The 15,511-nt window shown below is 34.5% G+C and overlaps 2 protein-coding genes across 3 annotated transcripts; one reads left to right on the top strand and one right to left on the bottom strand.

Annotated features, from left to right (window-relative positions):
- Positions 1 to 200: 200 nt before the first annotated feature.
- Positions 201 to 2,526, bottom strand: LOC140063679 (glycoprotein-N-acetylgalactosamine 3-beta-galactosyltransferase 1-like). Of its 2 annotated transcripts, none has more exons than XM_072110134.1 (4): positions 2,407 to 2,526; positions 1,760 to 2,083; positions 965 to 1,644; positions 201 to 526 (listed from the first exon to the last, which is right to left on the bottom strand). In XM_072110134.1, exons 2-4 carry the CDS (start codon positions 2,058 to 2,060, stop codon positions 365 to 367), a joined length of 1,143 nt encoding a protein of 380 aa, XP_071966235.1. In that variant the 5' UTR covers positions 2,061 to 2,083; positions 2,407 to 2,526; the 3' UTR covers positions 201 to 364. The 2 variants fall into 2 exon arrangements, with proteins under 2 accessions (XP_071966235.1, XP_071966236.1); XM_072110135.1 differs by having other exon boundaries at positions 2,485 to 2,519.
- Positions 2,527 to 2,869: 343 nt separating this feature from the next.
- Positions 2,870 to 14,315, top strand: LOC140049110 (uncharacterized). The gene is made up of 10 exons (XM_072093940.1): positions 2,870 to 2,928; positions 3,794 to 3,902; positions 4,385 to 4,496; positions 5,057 to 5,158; positions 6,089 to 6,153; positions 6,929 to 7,036; positions 11,135 to 11,491; positions 11,949 to 12,091; positions 12,569 to 12,728; positions 13,215 to 14,315. Exons 1-10 carry the CDS (start codon positions 2,870 to 2,872, stop codon positions 13,275 to 13,277), a joined length of 1,278 nt encoding a protein of 425 aa, XP_071950041.1. The 3' UTR covers positions 13,278 to 14,315.
- Positions 14,316 to 15,511: the final 1,196 nt, after the last annotated feature.

Here is a 15,511-nt window from a genome sequence, read left to right as displayed (position 1 = left end):
TCCGAGAAGACTTGTTCCACCACCAGAATTATCAAAAAGATAAATATTTTGGCACATATGGCGTTTCATACGCATAATACTTGCGCTTACAATCACAATGTATTTTCCAGGCAAAAATCAGAAAGCCGACTGGTGGACTAACAACACATAACAAAGACAATAAATACAGACTTGGGGCAAGTCTACCCATCCCCCCCCCCCCCAATAGTATTTCAAGAATCAAACGAGTTGTTTTAAAATATAAACAATTTAAAATCATACTAAATCCAGCTGCTACCCTTGTACAGGTATATGCAATGATCATAGAAAATTTATTTATTTTGAGTTCTATTTTACCAGTATTTGTTCAGTTCAATTATTTATCCTAAATGTTCTTAGATTTGGTTAAATCTGCTTTTTGGTGCTTACACGTGTAGTAACCAACACCAAACGGTTTCATATGATACACTAGGTATTCCATTAAGTACATACTCTGTGGACTGATATAATGGAATGATATACTGTTGTCTGAGCAGCAATCAAGGCCCTAAAAAAAAAAAAAAACATTCTATATTAATAAAAATATACAGTAAAGCTACATTCACAATTAGTTCTATTTCATGGAATGGAAGACAGCGCAAGTATGTAAGTGCAATGATGCGACATTTTGGATAATCATCCACCACTTTTGATTGGTCAAAATACTAGTGTTGCTTTTTACGTTGCGTCATAGTGGGAACCAAGTTAAGCATTGTACTGTCGGTGTCACTGCAGTAATTCGTCATCTTCCTATACTGTGCAAAACCTCATTTGAGTATAGTCACACATATATTCCTTAATTCCTGTAATATATTTGTTTCATGTCAAGCACATTTGATAGGTGTAGAGCAAGCAATTACGATTGAGATTGTTAGTCACATCACCAAGCTAGTTAATTTTGTTTAAGACTTAAATAGATTTACGTATAAAACCCAAGACAATTTACCTCAGTGGACGGATAGAAAATATACTTCCAGTACCAGAAACCTTTCTGGACAGATCCTGGAATCAGATGGTGCTCTGGAACAAAGGGATGGAATCGATCCTGACCCAGTTCATCCCTAGAATCGCCAGCAACAACTTCAACTGCTTGAAGACATCGTCCAATGTCAACATCTTCAGCTCCACCAACAGCAGTAGCTGGACGACATTTTTTCGAATCTTTAAAAGCGACTTCTACAAGTTTCTTAACTGCGGCTTTACTCAAGACATACCCCGCCCCACCGCTCATGTACCCTTGCTTAACATACGGCTTAAATTTACGACCGTAATACAATGGTTCATTTGTGTTTTTATCGGAAAGAAAATATCTTAAATTTTCTACTATTATAAAAGTATCGTCGTCGCCTTTCAGAAACCAATCTGCTTTATCCAAATAATTTTCATAAATGTATTGAAATGCTCCTCTCGTTTTCTGCCATAAATACTCGCGTCCCTCTTTGGTCTCTATCTTGACTGTGGGAAAGTCTGGATTATTTTCTGAACTTATAAAGAGTGCAACGTTGCATCGTTTTGCCCATGTTTCTTTTACATTTGAAGCTTTCAAATCCAAAGTCTGAGGAGAGGTCATTATCCAGCACAAAACTCTAACTTTGTCATATAATTCTTTTGCAACTTGATTTGCATCTGAAAATAAAAAAGTAATTATACTGTAATTAACATAAATCAGCATACACATTTAAATAATGGTTTTTATTTTGCAATGTTTGTTTATTAAAAAATAAACATGTTTTTTTCTCACCTTTATAGTGAAGATCCTTATGTTGTTTGAACTTTAACTTTTCATGTGGATCAACCTTGTTTCCATCATTGACCTCAATATGACCATGGGGGTCAGAAATATTTACATGCGCCAGTGAATTTAATTGGTCCAGATTGGCTTGAGTCTTCAATTTTACTATATTTGCGAAGTAAGGTTGTCTCCGGTAAAATGTAGTGTAGACGGACATCATGCAGCAACCTAAAATAACTCCTACTATGAATAGCATAAAATTAGGCCGACTGGCCTTGCTAGAAACACCAGACACATCACCCTTCTTCATTATTGTTGGAAGTTGTTAAAAACCTGAAAATAAATAGTCACTAAAGTTAATTCATTTGCATTTGCTAGGTACTGTCATTGTCAATCAAATAAATCAAGGAGATAAAGGATATGCTAAGGGAGTAAATGAATATTAGTACTGTACGTACACGGTAGTTCATTAAGGACGAACCGACCAAGTGTGGAACCACTTCACAGCAAAACACCCGCAACTTCGGGCTGACACTACACTTTTACAGTAGCTAGCTAGAGTTCTACTAGGCATAGGGTAGGCCCTCCTTTGTCTAGTCTAAAAATTATAGTTGTGAAAATAATTTAACACTGTAATTCATAAAATTATTGCTTACAGACAATTAGATTATATTGTACGTGTACATAATTAAATCGAAGTAACAATTCTATCATAAAATCTGAATTTCCTTTACTCTTTTTTAGGCCTAAACATAGGACCTGTTTTGTCTGTTAAATCAGTCAAGCGTACAAGAAAGAAGGTCAACGTTGAATGGTATGACACGCTTCATGTTTTAATGACAAAAATACAAATAAATAATATAGGCCTATTAATAGTTAAAGACATGATGAATGAAGCTAAAATTTCGATAAGTAATCAATAAATTAAAATCAAATCTAAAGAATCAAAATGTCAATAAGGAATTATATTTATTATTACGGTTAGATAATTTAATTTTACTTTTGGCTCACACACTCATGCATGGCGCGCTCCATGTTTCAGTTATTGACTTTACACTTTGAGCATGCGTAGAGCGCTAAACTTAAATTGTAAAAAACTGTTTATCTGCTGTGAGAGGGATGGCTGAAATAACAAACGGAGGAGTTGTTTCTAATGAAAAACTCGATATTATTCGTGGGTAAGGATTGTTATGTCATTTTTCATGCCCTATGAATTAAGTAATTAAACTGAAAATGAAGTTATGATCCAAATGTCCAGCTTTTTTTAAGCAGCATATGATCTCACACTCCCCAGCCAACCAGTCTCATACATACTCCGGCAGGCTCACTACTCACGCACTCACTCTAGGCCTAGGCCCTAGGCTAGGCATAGTCAGTCAAACAACAATAAATAGGCAGGCATGGTAAGCCTAGCCTAGGTAGTACCTGTCCTAGTATTCGGGCTTGTTCAGTCTAGGTCCTACGGGCGGGGCCTTGTTACTAGGCTAGTATAGTAGGCTTACTATCTAGCTAGTAGTAGGTAGCATAGTGGCCAAATCTGGCATAATTATGCCGTCTGGCATAATTTTGACCCATCTGGCATCTAGCATTTATGCTAGGCATAATCTTAGAAAATCTGGCATAATTTGAAAAACGCATTTTTTACAGTGAATTGGCATATTATCTGGCATATTGTAGAAAAAATCTGGCATAATTTGGTAAAAATCTGGCATAATTTAGCCAAAAATATGAAGACCTTTTTTTTTTTTTTTTTGGTTTCCGACCTTTGTGGTACATAAAACATAACCATACACCGCCCTCTAATACATTGATTTTGTGCTATTTTGGCCTTAATTGTGTCTGGCATAATCTGGCATAATTTTGTGCTGCCATCTAGCATAATTTGATTTTGATCGCTGGCCACACTGGTAGGTAGGTCTAAATATTATAAATAAATAGATATAGGCCCTAGACTTTAATAGAGGCTCCCTACTGTACAGTATGTAGCCTTCATTCATCATGCTTGTAATTCTACTTTTTTTCTACCACTTTTATCAATTTTAGATCAGTTGAAGAAGGATTTCAAAGGCATAAAATCCTTTCAGATTTTGGTGGTGAAGACGATGGAAAAAATGATTGTACTACAAGAAAAGCAAAGTTGGCGCTGTCTAAGGTACAATGGACCCCGCCCCATGGTAGATACTTTGTGTGGTCACATACATAGATATTCACCTGCCGTATGACATTTATTCATAGTGTTTAGTTTTCAATATATTTATTTCTACAAACATACAATAATAATATATATCAACATTTTGTTCAATATAAAACAAAAGTAATGTATTGTACAGACTTTTATTATCAATCATAGTCCAAAGACTGGACCTTGAAGAAAAGAATAGACAGTAGTCAGTGAGTATAGGGGAAAATGACAATATGCTTCCTACATTCCCTTGTAACATGACCACAGCCATTTTTCCTCTAACTGTAGTAAGTAGTATCATAAAATATATTAAATTTCATATGTATTTTTGTAAATGCAATTAATTTTGTTTTTTGTTGTTGTAATACATACTGTATATAGGCCTAATAATTACCGGTAATACTATTTTGAAAAATAGCTGAGTGACCCAAAAATGTTTTAATTTTATTTAGCAAGAATATCGCAAGTTGAAACAAGACTCTCAAGCATTACAGACCAGGTTGCAGATTTTAGACTACCTGGTGAATGTGAATGAAGAAAACTGGCCAACAATCTCATCGAAAGGTAATACTGTACAGTATTCACAGTTTTAGCTCAATTCCCAGGTGTCTTGCTCAATTCCCAGGTGTCTTGCTCAATTCCCAGGTGTCTTGCTCAATTCCCAGGTCTCTTGATTGCAGAAGTTCCCTATTTTTCATTGTTTTTAGTCGTGTGCAACGCGACTCACAGCTCACTATGTTGGTCGGTTGGTTGGTCGGTAAACACTAATTCAAATTTGAGCACGTGACTGCAGCCATGTATATGGCCTTGTTGTTGTCTCCTGTCTCAATTCAGTGTAATTTCTAGTGTTGGGTAGGAAAAACAAATATTTCTAGTCTTCTAGTTTGTTAATAAAGGCAAAAAATGAAAAAAAATTCCTGGCATGCTCATTTTAATAATATGATTTTTAAAATAGCATCCGCTGTTGTTTGATATATTTTAAAATAATAATACTGTCCTTTATGATTGACAATGCTAGATAATGATCATGTCATTAGGGTGGTTTGGAAAATCAAATTAAACTAAATTGTAGTAATTATTTTAAATGTTGTATTAACATATTTCTTGCCTGATTATTTTAAAAGATGATGAATACAAAAAGGTGTATGAAGAGAAGAAGAAAGTAAGTAATGACTTACTCGACTTAGAAGATGAGATTCAGGAATTTGTTGAAAAAGCCCAAGAAGGTAATATTAAGTTAAAAGGCAATGAAAAATACGATATTCTACCATTAAAAAAATAATGATAATGGTAGCCTATTAAAGTTTTGGCCTAAAAAGAATGAAACAAAAAATTGTTAATATATAATTTCTCACATTGGTTTCATAGGAAAGGGGTGTTCCACAGAAGGGGTTCCACTACATTATGTACAGTATAAAGATTGCACTGATGAAGGGCTAGTGTTGCCCGAAAGCTCTGCTAACTTTTCTGGCTGTTTTACTTATCGTTTTGATTTAGCTTTTTGCTTTTTTTTTTGTATCTCCATTGAGATCCTGCCACTGATACCCACAGCATTGTCATTTTGTATCTGCATTGAGATCCTGCCACTGATACCCACAGCATTGTCATTTTGTATCTCCATTGAGATCCTGCCACTGATACCCACAGCATTGTCATTTTGTATCTCCATTGAGATCCTGCCACTGATACCCACAGCATTGTCATTTTGTATCTCTTGAGATCCTGCCACTGATACCCACAGCATTGTCATTTTGTATCTCCATTGAGATCCAGCCACTGATACCCACAGCATTGTCATTTTGTATCTCCATTGAGATCCTGCCACTGATACCCACAGCATTGTCATTTTGTATCTCCGTTGAGATCCTGCCACTGATACCCACAGCATTGTCATTTTGTATCTCCATTGAGATCCTGCCACTGATACCCACAGCATTGTCATTTTGTATCTCCATTGAGATCCTGCCACTGATACCCACAGCATTGTCATTTTTTCAGTAATTTGCCTTTGGATCAGTATAAAGATTAAATGTATGTTAGTACTGTTACTTATTTTTAAATGATTTTAAAATGGTACAAGCTTGCACAGCTTCAATGAAAAAAAGTTTTATACACTTTATTGATTTATTTTGTTTGACATAATGTTATTGTTACAGAGAGTTCTTTGTTACAAGATAAAATATCAACATTGAAGCAAAAACTAGAATCAGTTTCATCCAAGGTAATAAAGCAATTAATGTATTAGTTTATTTATTAATTAAATGTATGAGGCATAACCTACCTGTACCACATTGGTTGAACAAAGGATGGGTTTATTATATTATTTATTATGTACGGTATAATTTCTAATAAGGGACACCTTCAGGTCTCAATAGAGCCTCTGAATAGGGGTTGGCTGTAGTGTTAACATATAATATATCCTCTCTCGTTCAACATGAAAGTGTCCCTTGAATAGGGGTTGACTGTAGTGTTAACATATAATATATCCTCTCTCGTTCAACATGAAAGTGTCCCTTGAATAGGGGTTGACTGTAGTGTTAACATACAGTATATATCCTCCCTCATTCAACAGGAAAGTGTCCCTTGAATAGGGGTTGACTGTAGTGTTAACATACAGTATATATCCTCCCTCATTCAACAGGAAAGTGTCCCTTGAATAGGGGTTGACTGTAGTGTTAACATACAGTATATATCCTCCCTCATTCAACAGGAAAGTGTCCCTTGAATAGGGATTGACTGTAGTATTAACATACAGTATATATCCTCCCTCGTTCCACAGGAAAGTGTCCTCTGAATAGGGGGTTCCCAAAGGAAGGATTCTACAGGATATATTATTTAATCTTTAAGAATACTTTCCACATACTGTCAACTGCCAAACAGAACGCAATACAGGTGGCTCATTATTCTTGTAGCAAATGATATCTGCAGAAAACATATACTGTAGTGTAGTATGATTATTTCATATGTATTGTTTGTATTATTAAATATTGTTGCAGAAGCAAAAATATGAAGAGCTATACAAACAACACACAGAATGCCTAGCTAAGTGTCAACTAGAGCTATTGAATAAAGAAGAAAACTTCTCCGACATTCTAGAACAGCAGGTATGAACATTGTCTATAAACAGTCTTAGCAAGCAAGTAGTCTTTATTGTAGACCATTGCTATACCGCGGTCTAACCTGTAAACGGTCTTTAAAATTAAAGCCTACTTGAAGGAGTCTTAAAACAGTCTTAAACCTGTCTTTTTGTTGGTTATACATGTTATGCGCGATTTGAACGATTTGCGCAATCTGCAAATTGCGCAAGGTTTTTCGACAGATTGTGAAATCATGCACACCCATATTTTGTTAGTAATTTCTAAGAATGATTCAAAATTAAAGATTATATCGCATTTCCTTACCCTCCCGGGAGGCTCCCTCCTGAAATTTTTTTCCGAATAAAAAAAATCTCGAATTCCCAATGGTTCTATAAAATACTATATTCACACATAATATGAGGAGAAGGCATAAATAAATACCAATAGTAATATAATAATTTCAATTCAAATATCAGTACTAATGACGATTAATAAGACTAATTTTTTAGTTTTTAGCAAGAATTCTTTGCGCAATTTTAAATTGCGCAAATCGTTCAAATCGCGCATAACATACATATTATTGATTGTGAAAGACAACCAATAACGAGTTTTAAGTGTTAAATCAAATAATAGTGATTTTATTTTTATATAGGCCTAGAATAGATTTATTTGCGTATAAATGTACGTACTGTTTAGTGTTATTACTGTGAATTTACCTTATTTGGTATTCTACGAGTAAAGTATGCCCTCAATTTGTTACTGTACACAGTCTTAGCTAAGACTGTTTTATAGAAATGGTCTAATAGGCGTGGCTTTAGTAAGACCGTCTATCTGATAAAGCCAGCTTTAATCAAGGATTTAAGACCATCAGTTAAGACTGTTTTATAGCAATCCTCCCCTGGTCTAAATTAAAAAATTTCTTATAAGGGTTATTCCATGCCAACTAAAAAAATGTAATGGCTGTGTACCCCCTCAGATTTCCTTGAAGCTCACATATAATATGCAACTATATGTCTCACGAAGACACCAAAAATTTCAGTTGCCAACTTCATTAAGTCGTTTAAATGTTATGGCCATCTGTAGCATTTTTAGTCTTAAAAAATTACTTTTTTGTAAAGTTGCATTTTTTATTAGCCATATTTTAAAAACTATTAAAGCTAATAATATGACAATAAATATTGAATATTGATACACTGACATAATTTTGGTCATACAGATACAGATCTTTGTCATACAAACTAAAGTAGTAGTAAAGTATGAAATTTGTCTTCTTGTTGCGAAAAAGAATACAACACATGATTAAAAATATGAAAAAACAATTGCTGTATCTCAATTAATTGTCGAGATTTTGGTCCCTAGAGACTCCAAATTTATTTTGTCGCAAATAGCTTCGGCAATTTTCACCCCTTATTTAAATATGAAAATACATTTTTAAATTTATTTTGTCCTATACATTTTTAATATGGTGTTAAAAATGTATCCATACAAAAAAAAGTTCATCATTTTAAAAATTCATCTTAGTGGTACACTGTGCGTCAAAAAGACACAAAATACAAAAAAATCATTACTTTTTTGTTTTGAACTTTGACCATGTGGGCAATTATTCCCAAACTTGAAACTAATCAATGCATGTTTCAGCTATGTTCCAAATACCAGTTTGGTGTCTTTATTCCTTCATGTCCAAATATGACTATGAAATGAAGGCGTTTTGTGTATATTTGTAGCACTTTCAATGTAAAACTGTGCTATCGTAAATTTTCGGAAGATCATAATTTCAGCATTTTATCTCCTAGAGCTTTGAGTTCAATTTTAGACAATTTTTGGCCCTGAATCCATTTCTGCAACATTCAAAGTAAAAAAAATGAATAGTTTAAAGGGGGATTCTGGGTTTAAAATTGCTTTTAAATATCGTTTATTTATTAAATAAAAAACATTATAACAATATAGACATGTCAGAATGAAGAAGTAATAACGAGAAATTAAAAAAATTAAATTTCATATACATTTTAGGGTAAATTCATGGAAAGTCTGTTTTTCAGCAGCTTAGGGAAGCTCATTAATATTCATGAGATATTCACAAAATCACGTCATCAGTGGATTCCAAACTCGCGACGTCAAGCTTGTACGTTATGTTCTCTCTCCTCTGTCAAACGATGACCACCCGATCATTGTGAAATACATTTTTTTGTAGATTTGCTAAGCTAGGCCTAAAGTGTAATAATAACAGTAGTAGCATATATTTATTTGACATTTAATGAAATACAAAATTTAGTACAGATTACGGAGTCATAAATTATACTATTTTTATACCTCGAATTAATAGTACAGATCGTATATCGGCTTCACGTACTAGTAGGCTAGGCCTAGCCTAAATCATTTTATTCATGCCGGGGTGAGAGCCATTTCTGACTAGGGATTCCATGCCACGATGGCTACGTTAAAACATTGCATTGGGGCCATCATTCATGGGCCTAGCTAGCCTATTACTAAACGATTGGCCCATAAATAACAAAACTCAGTGGATTCCAAACCCATCCTATCAAAACCAAACTCCTAAACAATCTAGGCCTAAACCTAAAACGTTCTACAAAAATCGGCTGTAAATATTGAGGCAAAACAAGGTCCGATCGCCGTCCGCACGTCTAACTTTACTCCATGCTAATAAGTAGGCCTAGTTAGTTTACTCACCAAAAAAGCGGATACTGCATCAAGCAAGTAGACCGGTAGTAGGAAGGAGACCTAGCTAGCCTAGCCTAGCCGATCCGGCCCAGTTAAAAATTGAGCTAGCTAGTGTAGTAGACCCTATGCGAATTGATACTACCAGGCCTTTTACTATAGGCTACACTTGTTAAAATTAGCAATACTGTACTTATGTTTACAAATATTCCAACTCTCTCATTCGAGCTATATTATCTATACCATTCCGGTAGGTTGAGTCGACCTTCAATCAAATACTGTACATCGTTCATGTTGTGATATAGACGGGGTATACTCGACCCGACCAGTTTGGTATTGTATACTGTATCTGCTTATCACGTGACGATGCCAGGCATGGGCAGAGAGAGCACGTGTATCGTCGTCTCGCTCTCCTCGCTCAGCAGGTGGTGCAGGATTGTATACGTTACGCTTCATTGATTTTGAAGGCTTTCCCTAAGTCAGTGCGAAAATCGGCAAACGTAAAGTGCAAACTTATCTAATTTTTCACTGTTTTGATGGATTTTCATAGAAAATTGATTTTATAAATGGGAAGACCGACTAAAATTACATAAGATAAGTATAATTTTACAAAAGTAATTGATATGGTTAATGATAACGAGTCGTCGGAAGATTGACCATTTCATGAATTTCGTATTCTGTAACCACAGTGTGATTTTGCCGTAGCTGCACTTGTAATCTGGCCTCATTTCACAGCCTTCGTTCTGTTTCACTGGACGCTTATATAAATTGAAACTTTTACCGTTCAAGAGACAAACAAATATATTTTACATTTTTTACTATTCATTTTAAACCCGGAACCCCCCTTTAAGAGATATACATAGGCAAAAATGGCTCAAGTGCACATATTGCTAGAATTGCGATATTTAAATGGACATAAGTTTTAAACCGAAACCCCTAGAACATCACAACTTGTTATCCTGGCAAAACTTTTGATCCTGAATCCATTTTTGCAATCAATGAAGTAACAAAATAAATAGTTTTACAGATACATGTGCTAAAAAGTGACCCTAGAGTGAATTCACACAGCAACAATTGCAAATATGTATTAGTGTACACCTAAGATGAATTTTTAAAATGATGGACTTTTTTTTAATGGATACATTTAGCACCATATATTGATATTGTATAGCAAATAATCAATTTAAAAATGTATTTTCATATTTAAATAAGGGGTAAAAATTCCCGAAACTGTTTGCGACAACATAAATGGCCATAACTTTTTAACGACTTGGAGTTGGCAACTGAAATTTTTTGTTGTGTTCCTGAGACATATAGTTGCATATTATATGAAAATTTCAAGAAAATCCGAGGGGTTACCCAGCCATGATTTTCAGAAAATTTGTTGAGTTGGAATGGAATGAGCCATAATTATTTTGATATAATCTGTACAACTTTTTTTTTTCACAGAAACAAAAGGTAGAACTAACAAATGCAGCACTACAGAAATGTAACTCAATGATGTCAATGTTAACATCAAGTATTTCTGAAAATGAAGAGAATCTGCAACAGCTTATTAAAATAGGACTGGAAAAGCTACAGATTATGGTGGAGAAAAAGAAAAAGAAAATACTTGTAATGAAAGAAGATAGAGAATGGTTCGAGGCGTATACTAAACTTAACAGCAAATTATTTGGGGTCGGTGAGAATTACCTTTCAGAAAATGAATGGTGCGTTGATCTGGCTTCCAGCAATGAAGGTAGTGACATGGTTACTTTGGAGCTGAGTAGAGATCCCTTGAAACAACGTCAATGTTCAGATGTAAAGGTAAATCATTGTGATAGGATGAAATAGGTTTGGTGACCCTGGCACTAGGTCAGTTTCATCTCTGGACCTTAGTGCAAATAATAACTGTATTACATCTCTTTTTAACTTCTGGCCTATAGACCTAGAATTACTTGAACCAGCGCAGTGCACATTGTCTTGTCACAATCCATGAGCTCTTGCCCAGTTCCCAGCAACATAGTGACTACTTTTTTTATTAGTTAGACTAATTTAAATCCACACCTTAATTAGTCCATTTGCTGAAATATCTATGACTAAGGCAACATCTACACTATCAAACTGTATGTGACAAAAAATGTGATGAGCCTCTATATGGACATGATGATGTCATATCACTACCATATTTGATCATATCACTACCATATTTGGGCACATCACAATTTTTTGTCATAGTTTAGACAGAGTTTAAGTAGACATTACTGGTATTTTGTGTTTTTAGATTGCTGGTGATGAAGTCAGCATAAATAATGCAGCCCAAGAAGCCATGGATTCCAATGATGTCTGTTATGCTATTCAAGAAATCCGTAAACAGTTCACAGCACACGCACCACTGGCTAAGGAGATTAATAGTCTCAGACAAAGGTAAAATATTTTGTGTTTGTGATTTTCTCTACTAATACAAACTTCTAAAGATCAGCTTAGTAATATACAGTATACAAATGATGGATGTTTATGCAATGGTACAAATAATGTCATGCAGTGAAAGATGAAGAGTTCATAACTCATGAAATTATTTGTTCTATTGCACAAATATAAAACATTCATTGTTTGTTTTTTACACACCTACTTTTAACAAGAGACTAGGGCGCATAAGTTGATCAGACAGCCTAGCTTTGTGTCGCGCATGGTTGCTCACAGTGCCTTATATAACAAAATTGATCTCACATTAACGAAATTGCACTTTTGTTGATGTAATGACGAGTGACGTTCAATAGGGGTAGTTATTGAATATCATGTGACCCACAATCTTCCAATCAAATGACAAGAATCTACTCAGTCAGGTGTCTTATAATAGTCCCAATATAATTAACTAACAGTTAATTATGTTCTTCTTGCTAGATTTGCCATTGATTTTCTGCAAGATGAGAATGTGTTAATTTGTATGTTTGGTAGTTGTGGTAACATTGTCTGCAGGCTTAAGATTAAGCCAGGTTACCCATCAAGTGGTCAAATCAATCTGGAAAAGGTCACAGGTCACACTGAGGATACTATTTGTAATGTAAGTACTGTATCAACTTTGAATTGCACAAAGTACTACTGCTGTCAAGAATTAGACCTAGGCATGTTCACTTGCTCTGTCTACACTATCATACTAGTTTGACAAAAAAGTGTTATGTGCCCAGATATGGTAGTGATATGACATCATCGTGGTCATATATCGGTGTATCACATTTTTTTGTTACATAAAGTTTGATAGTGTAGACAGCTTTTGAGAAAAAGGATGTGGTAGATGGACAAGTGAGAGGTGGATCTAGAGTGTAGCACAATGTGCGCTTGCTCCCCTTTTGACAGCTAAAATGAAATCATGGACTATTTTTTGCTATCTAATTTTAACATACAGTACTACTAATTATATGTTAGTGCACTGCTTTGTCGTTTAAAATATCCTGAATCCGCCCCTTCTTCTTTTCAACCTTAAAAATTCTTGCCCTGTGTACAAAACAGTATAGTATTAATCATTATTATTATTTATTTTTGTTTTTAGCCACCAATGCCAAATCCAACATTGACTGATTGGCTGATTCATCTTCAGCAAATCCTTGTGTGAGATCAAAATTTCATTTCAACCAGTCGTGCGCCTTCTATATGTACATTGAATTGTGGACATTTTACAGAAATGAATGTAAAACTGTTTATTCTGATTTTGTAATATCTTTTTATTGACTTTTGATTTTCTCACTGTATGTATGTAAAATCATCAGGATGCGAACATGCTACTAGGTATACAAGTATGCCATTGTCTATAGAGTACTACAAAAACTGTGTTTGTCTTATCATTTTAGATTAGGTTTGAAGCTTGGTTCCCACTAGGACGCACCTCAAGCTGTAAGTAAGCCGCAAGGCAAGCCAATTGACCAATCAAAAGCGACAGTTCTTTCGCTTTTTATTGGTCAATTCGCTCCTTTTGCGACTTGCGTTGCGTCCTAGTTGGAACCAAGCATAAGAAACGAATGACTAAATTGTAATTTATTGTACAGTATTAAACTATGTTTTAACATTAACATTAAAAGCAACTATCTTGATGCACTATAATATACATTACCCTATATTAGCATTCGTTAATATTGAGTTACAGTATAGATTTCATGCTTTTTTTTCTGATTTAATACCACCATTGTGCTACGTCATGCTCAAAAGCGAAACTTCAATAAAATTAGTAGTGTTGATAATTTAAGTTCTTTTTCGAATTTATAATGTTAATAGACAATCGTGTAAAACGCAATGTTGTGACGTTTTCTCGGTAATGTAATGGACCGAAAAAGACCAATGGTCAATTTTGTATTGGGCAACAAGATACATTTAAAGAAAAATGACCTAAAATAAAGTCATTTATGATCAAGGTCAAAGATTAAACAAGTACTACTGTATCTAGTACTACTGTATCTAGTACTACTGTATCTAGTACTACTGTATCTAGTACTACTGTATCTAGTACTACTGTATCTAGTACTACTGTATCTAGAATTTTAGATAATTATAGAAGAAATAAAATATACCATGTGTGAGTTTAGAGATTTATATAACAATGTTTTGCAAAATATTCGAATGAGACGTATTCATCACATTTGTGTGATTAAAGCTGCTTATTTACCTCCACCAAGGAGGTATATGTAATCGATCGCGTGTGTTTGTCTGTTTGTTTGTTAGCAGGATTACTAAAAAAGTAATTACAAGGTCTTTACCAAAATGAATGTACAGATAGATATCTGGTCAAGGACCATTCCATTAAACCATTTCGGACCACGGTCCCAATTCTGGACCACTTTTTAGTATACTTTTCAGACCTGCTAGGGTTAAAAAGATAGGACAGAATTTTTCAAAAGCCGGCGAGCAGTCTTAAAGTAACAAGTAAACTCAAATTGAATTTTTTCGAGAACTACTTGTCCAAAAAACTTCATTTTTGTACAAGAGGCAAGAGTTATAATTTGTGATTTGTAATTTTAAAACATAATTTGATTTAATGTGCACGTTTTTTTATGCGAGTAGTTTACAAAACCTATTTATTTTCAAATTCACTCGTTTGATTTTCGCGTTGCTGTTCTATTGTTAATCAACTGAAGCTATTGTTAATTGAAAGGCTTGTTACATAAACCATTACACCAAACTCGCATACACATGCTTTTAGTGAAATTAGCGTAAATCACAAACAGCATTAAGACACACAAATATATATATATAATTTTTTTTTAACCGGAGAAATCTTATGTAGGAGAATTTTACAGTAGGCGGAGGTATGCACTCTCGGAGTGGCTTTCTAGTTGTATCAGGTGTTTGGTATTTTCATCACAGTGGTTTATAATATTCAATAATGAAATGGTCAACTACTGTACAATGGACACAATTTGTTTGTTTACTTAACAAAATACAATGGGGCATTTATTGGCCAAATGAGTAAGCCAGAATCAATACATCAAGTACTCTTTACATGTCATCAATATTGATTTCGGTTGTAAGATTCGGCCACATCGATCAAACAATTCAACGTACAGTTTTTTGGTAAAGTGGTCAGCGGCATGAACAATGAGGAATACACTATAATGGTCTGATCTGCAAAGCATAATGCGTCTGTGTACCATGATGGATTGGATTAAGCCTGGGTCGTTTATACGTATTCTATTTTCCAATTCATCTGTATAATTCATATCTTTCCCGCAGTAGGCCCTACTGCTTTCCCGTTCAATTTTTACTTTTAATTCGGAACACATTTCCGTCACAACTTAGAAATGGGATCCGCTACGTGGCGTAGTGTGACCCACTGCTTGGTTCACACAGCCAAAGTCG

Source organism: Antedon mediterranea, chromosome 1 (genome assembly GCF_964355755.1).
Source record: "Antedon mediterranea chromosome 1, ecAntMedi1.1, whole genome shotgun sequence".
In the NCBI taxonomy this organism is placed as follows: domain Eukaryota; kingdom Metazoa; phylum Echinodermata; class Crinoidea; order Comatulida; family Antedonidae; genus Antedon; species Antedon mediterranea.
This window is presented reverse-complemented; position numbering and strand designations above follow the sequence as displayed.